The sequence below is a fragment of the Otolemur garnettii genome, unplaced genomic scaffold (assembly GCF_000181295.1).
Source record: "Otolemur garnettii isolate 467f Iridium unplaced genomic scaffold, OtoGar3 scaffold00127, whole genome shotgun sequence".
Taxonomy (NCBI): Eukaryota; Metazoa; Chordata; class Mammalia; order Primates; family Galagidae; genus Otolemur; species Otolemur garnettii.
This window is the reverse complement of record NW_003852522.1, coordinates 1321290-1326774: the sequence shown is the minus strand read 5'-3', so window position 1 is coordinate 1326774 and position 5485 is coordinate 1321290. Positions and strand designations below refer to the sequence as shown.

General features: G+C 47.4%; 1 protein-coding gene across 3 annotated transcripts in view; it reads right to left on the bottom strand.

Annotated features, from left to right (window-relative positions):
• CACNA1A (calcium voltage-gated channel subunit alpha1 A) overlaps positions 1-5485 on the bottom strand; it is a 247828-nt gene that overhangs the window by 43160 nt on the left and 199183 nt on the right. For all 3 annotated transcript variants that reach the window (XM_003797905.1, XM_012810147.2, XM_012810146.2), the window contains 3 exons: positions 4881-5018; positions 3343-3544; positions 875-1039 (listed from right to left, as the gene is read on the bottom strand). In XM_003797905.1, the coding sequence (XP_003797953.1) occupies positions 875-1039; positions 3343-3544; positions 4881-5018 (505 nt within the window). The remainder of the gene's footprint in view (positions 1-874; positions 1040-3342; positions 3545-4880; positions 5019-5485) is intronic.

The following is a 5485-nucleotide window of genomic DNA, read 5'->3' as shown; positions in this document are numbered from 1 at the left end:
ACTCTTGGGCTCAAGCCATCCTCTTGCCTCAGCCTCCTGAGTAGCTGGGACTATAGGCACCTGCCACAACACTTGGTTAGTTTTTCTATTTTTAGTAGAGATGTGGTCTCACTCTTGTTCAGGCTGGTCTCGAACTCCTGAGCTCAAGCAATCTGCTGCCTCAGCCTCTCAAACTGAGTGATTTTGAAGTTTCAACCTTCATCACCCTCCCCTGCCAGTGAGGGGAAAGTGCTATAATTCTTTCCTATTTAATTCACAGGGAAACTGAGGCCCCAAGCAGTTGCTTGTCACAAGGCTAAATGGTAAGCTAAATGGCAGAGCTAGACTTGAATCTGGGCTTGTGGTCTCTAAACCACAGGTTAGAAGGTTCTCTGACTTTGCATTCTGAAGAAGCTCTCTGGCCTTGAAGCTCAGAAGACTCTCATCTTGCCTTCTTCCCTCATTTCATTCATCGAACATTTATCAAGGGTTTCTTGCTCTCTCCAAGTCAGGCCCTTGCTTAACTCTAGTTGAATTTAGGAGTGTTCAAGCCAGGATTTGTTTGGCTCCCAGAGCTCACAGGCTGGCCTGTGGGGACCCTGTTGTGCAACCTGACGCTGATCTTGTGGCGTGTGAGGTAAATGCTAGAATGTTTGCAAAGATGGGTATCTGGTGCGGTCTTGGGAGATCAGGGAAGGCTTTCTGGAGGAAGCGCTCTGCAGATATAGCTGGGAAGGAGGAGCTGGCTAGGGAACTGTGTGGGAGGTGGAAGGAATAGTAGGAACGAAGACTCAGGGGAGACACAGAATGTGGTCTGGTAAAGTACAGATGGTTTCCTGTTACCAAGGGAGGCATGGGGGTTAAGCAGTGCTGGGGGTGGGCATAGGAGGCTCACCTTCATCATGAGCACGATGGTGTTGAGGGCAATCATGGCCATGATGGTATACTCAAAAGGTGGGGACACCACGAACTGCCACATGCGGTACTGGAAGCTCTGCTTGTTCTGGGGCATGTGTCGGGTAAGTGGCTTGGCACTGATGGCGAAGTCAATGCAGGCTCTCTGCAGGAGAAAGGCAAGTGGTGTAAGGGGCAGAGGCAGGGAAAGGCAACTGGACACTGAGTACCCTCTGTCTAACTCATGGCTCTTGAATGCATCCGCTTAAATCCCTGGATTCCCTGTAAACTCCTGATTCATGATGGCTTTCTTCTCTCGACAGCTACTGCTACTTAAGAAGCCACCATTTACCACACCTTGCACTGACATTTCTCCTCTTATCTTGCGGAATCCTCTTAGCAAATGTGGAAAGTGAGTATTAGCAATAGCCCCGCTTTGCACATAAGGAAAACAGAGGCTCAGAGAGGTTATGCCACTTGTCTGCAGTAGCACAGTGACAAGTGTTACCAAATATAACTGAAGTCTAACTATTCTTTCTTTCTTTTTTTTTTTTTTGGTAGAGTCTCAGTCTGTTGCCTTGAGTAGAGTGCCAAGGTGTCATAGCTCACAGCAACCTCAAACTCTTAGGTTCAAGAGATCCTCTTGCCTCTGCCTCCTGAGTAGCTGGGGCTATAGGCGCCCATCGTGATGCCTAGCCACTCTTGCCCAGGCTGGTCTCAAACTCCTGACCTCAAGCAATCCACCTGCCTTGGCCTCCCAGAGTGCTGGGATTACAGGTGTGAACCACCACATCCTGCCATCATTCTTTTTCTTTATTTCTATTTTTTACTTTTGTTATTTCAGAAACTCATGAGGGAACAAATGTTTTGGTTATATACATTGCTTTTGTATTATTTGAGTCAAAGTTTTAAGTGTACCTATCACTCAGCCAGTGTGTACTGTACCCGTTAGGTATAAGTTTGCCCATCCCCTCCACCCCGTCACACCTGTTGGAATTTAATAAGTCTTATTTCCATACATGCATATGTGTTAATTGATTAGTTCCAACTTAATAGTGAGTACAAGTGATGTCTGTTTTTCCATTCTTGTGATACTTCACTTGGAAGAACTGTCTCCAGAGTCTGATAATTACTTCTTACTGAAGACTTTGCCTCTCCTCCTCTTTGAGAGACCAGAGAGAAGGAAGAATAGTGGTTATTTAGTCTTAATGGTCAACAGGACAGAGGACAGATATATTTTAGGTCCTCTACCAAGCTTGGATGATGCTAGAAGACAAAAAGTCACAACCATACTCACTGGTGGACTGGATTTTCGTTCATAAATATTCATTACCCTTCCCTCATTCTCCAGGGCTTTCCACTCTCAACAGCTGCTTAAGGGCTCTGTGTCCTTAAGAGGGGTCCCAAAGTGATAAGGATGTGTGACTTGCTTTGGCTAATGGGCACAAGCCTCAAGCCTCATCATTTGCCTTATTCTCTTTTAGATCTGAAAAAGATCCCCATCTTACGGGGAGGCTGCTCTACCAGAAGACAGATGATGTGGGGAAGAGCCACAATTGATTCAGACATGCAGTATGGTGAAAAATAAGGCCCTTTGTGGAGATCTGGCATTGAGATGCTGGGGTTGCTTGTTACCACGGCATACCTAGTCTATACTGACTAAAACATGCACTGTCCAATGTGTTTTCCTCTAGAAACCCCCTGAAGTTCTTCCCTGAAGATGGGATTCTGTTTATTTATTTATTTATTTATTTTTTTGAGACAGAGTGTCAAGCTGTCACTGTGGGTAGAGTGCCATGGCATCACAGCTTACAGCAACATCAAACTCTTGGGCTTAAGTGATTCTCTTGCCTCAGCCTCCCGAGTAGCTAGGACTACAGGCACTGACCACAATGCCCGGCTATCTTTTGGTTGTAGTTGTCATTGTTATTTAGTGGGCCTGGGCTGGATTTGAACCTGCCAGCTCTAGTATATGTGGTTGGCGCCCTAGCTGCTTAAGCTACAGGTATCAAGCCTGGATTCTGTTTTGAGGATGCTGTTGTCCCCTCCCCAGATGCCCCCAGAAGCTGATTCCTTGCTTGGTAGTGGTGGTGTGTGTGTGGGGGGGTATAGGGAGAGGTGTCAGTTTTTATTTTGTTTGTTTATTTATTTAGACAGAGTCTTACTCTGTCACTCTAAGTAGAGTGCCATGGTGTCATCTTAGCTCACAGCAACCTCACACTTCTAGGTTCAAGTTATCCTCCTGCTTTAGCTTCTGGAGTAGCTGGGACTATAGGCACCTGCCACAACACACTGCTAGTTTTTCTATTTTTAGTAGAGACAGGGTCTCACTCTTGCTCAGGCTGGTCTGGAACTCCTGAGCTCAAGCAATCCACCCTCCTTGGCTCCCCAGACTGCAAGGATTACAGGTGTGAGCCTGTAGGGAGAGGTGTCAGTTTTTATGTGACAGATGGAATTGGGAAGTGGCACCTCATTTTTCTCCAGGCTGTATTCCTCCATCATCTTGTCCCCCTGTTCCTGGAAGGTGATGATGATCAAGGCCACAAATATATTGACGAAGAAGAAGGGGAACACCACAAAGTAGACAACGTAGAAAATAGACATCTCCATGCGGTACCCAGGGCTGGGGCCCTGGTTCTCAAAGGTGGCATCCACTGAGTGCTTGAGGACCCTGTGAGGAACGGGGGTAGGAAGGAAAGAAGAGGGGTCCCAAAAGTGATGAGGCGGGTGGGGACAGGGTGGAAGTAGGACAGGAGGGTGGGAATGGAGGGAAATAGTAAGTGGAAATGGAAAAGAATTCAAAGTAGTTACTGTTCTTTGATAGAACCGCCATGCATGGAAGGTTTACTTTGTGTCAGAAATCACTTTCAACATTTCACTACCCTCCACTCCAGCAACCCTCTCAGGGAGGTGATTACCAGCTCCGTTTTGCACACAAGGAAACTGAGGCTCAGCAGTTTAGAGGAACGTGCTAAAGATCACACTTGTTTAAAAGTAGCCAAGTTGGGATCTGAAGCCAGATTTATAGTGAAGGACAGGGGTGAGTAGGGGCTAATGGGGGCAGTGTATGTGTGTGTGGATGGGTATTTAAGCACAGGTGGGTGGTAAGGAAGTACCATGGGGATGTGTACAGCAGCTCTGTATGGTTGCACAGATTGTGCACTGCTTAAGGGCTCTGTGTCTGAAGTGGCACCTTCATATGGTAGACATGGTTGAATTCGTGCATCCTTGATGACAATTTTTTGGCAGGTGGCCATTAGGTGTCTTATTTGAACAAAGTCATTTAAGTATACTGTAGTGATTTTCTGAAAGATGGAAGTAAAGCCTGTTGAGGAAGGAGTGTCTTTAAAAAAATTTGCTCAAAGGTATCTTGTGGGCTAGCATTAGCCCCCGAATGTGAACACTGGATGTTTGTGTGGGTGGACAGAGAAGCATATTCAGGTTAGTGTGCTTGAAGAGGAAGGGAGGTGAGGATGCTGAGGGCAGATGGTGCAATCTACCAAGCCTTCAATCTGGCATTTCCAGTACCTCTGGGAGTAGGACTAAGATTAGGGGGAGGAGGGGGAGGCATCTGCTGTGGATGCAAATTTAAGGGGGGTACTGAAAACTTCAGTAATCAAATAATCTTTCACTGTGAAGACAGGGTTTCACTCTGTCACCAGGCTGGAGTGCAGCAGCATGATCATAGCTCACTGCAGCCTCAAACTTCTGGGCTTGAGTGATCCTTTCTCCTTAGCCTCCCAAGTAGCTGGGACTACAGGCCCATGCCACCATGCCAGCTAACGTTTTCATTTTTATTTTTTGTAAAGACAGGGTCTGGCTATGTTCCCCAGGCTGGCCATGAGCTTCTGGCCTCCGTGATCCTCCCACTTTGGCCTCCCAAAGTGCTGGGATTATAGGAGTGAGCCACTGTGCACCTCCCGTCCGTTCTTATTCCTGGGCTGTCAGACACTTTATTCTCCTACTCCCGGGGGCTCCTCCTCTGTAGCTCTCCAGCCCCCACTTACTGTGGCCAGCCTTCTCCTGTGGACACAGTGAAGAGGGTCAGCAGAGCCCACAGCACGTTGTCGTAATGGAACTCGTACTTTTTCCACTCCCGATCCCGCGCCTTCACCTCATTTTTCTCATAGAGGAGGTACTTGCCACTGCCACAGAGAGTGGGACGCATTAGTGAAGGGGAAAGGGGGTACTCTGAGCACTAGCTTTTGGCCATCAGAGACAGTAGGAGAAAAAAGAGGGGCCCACCAACCTATGTGGCATCCCTTAGCTTGAGAAGTAGTGACACCTATTTCTTCCTGTGTTTCATGGGGGATTATGTGTGCATACACCTGGACATGAAGCCATGGCCAATACCACAGCCCTGTACCCCGTGGAGAGCTGACTCAGAGTCCAGCACTCCCTTCTGACTTGAAAACTCCTAGTCCTGAGGGTGAGAGCCCCAGGTTTGTGTGTGTGTGAGATTAGGAGCAGGGGAGAGAGTCACTTGGCCCAGGAAGGTGGCTGCTGCTCCTTTTCATAGCAGAAACAAGGGCTGGCCCCACACTCCAACCTAAACAACAGGGATCCTTTATTGTTGTCATTTTTTGTTTATTTGCTTTTTTTTTTTTTTTTT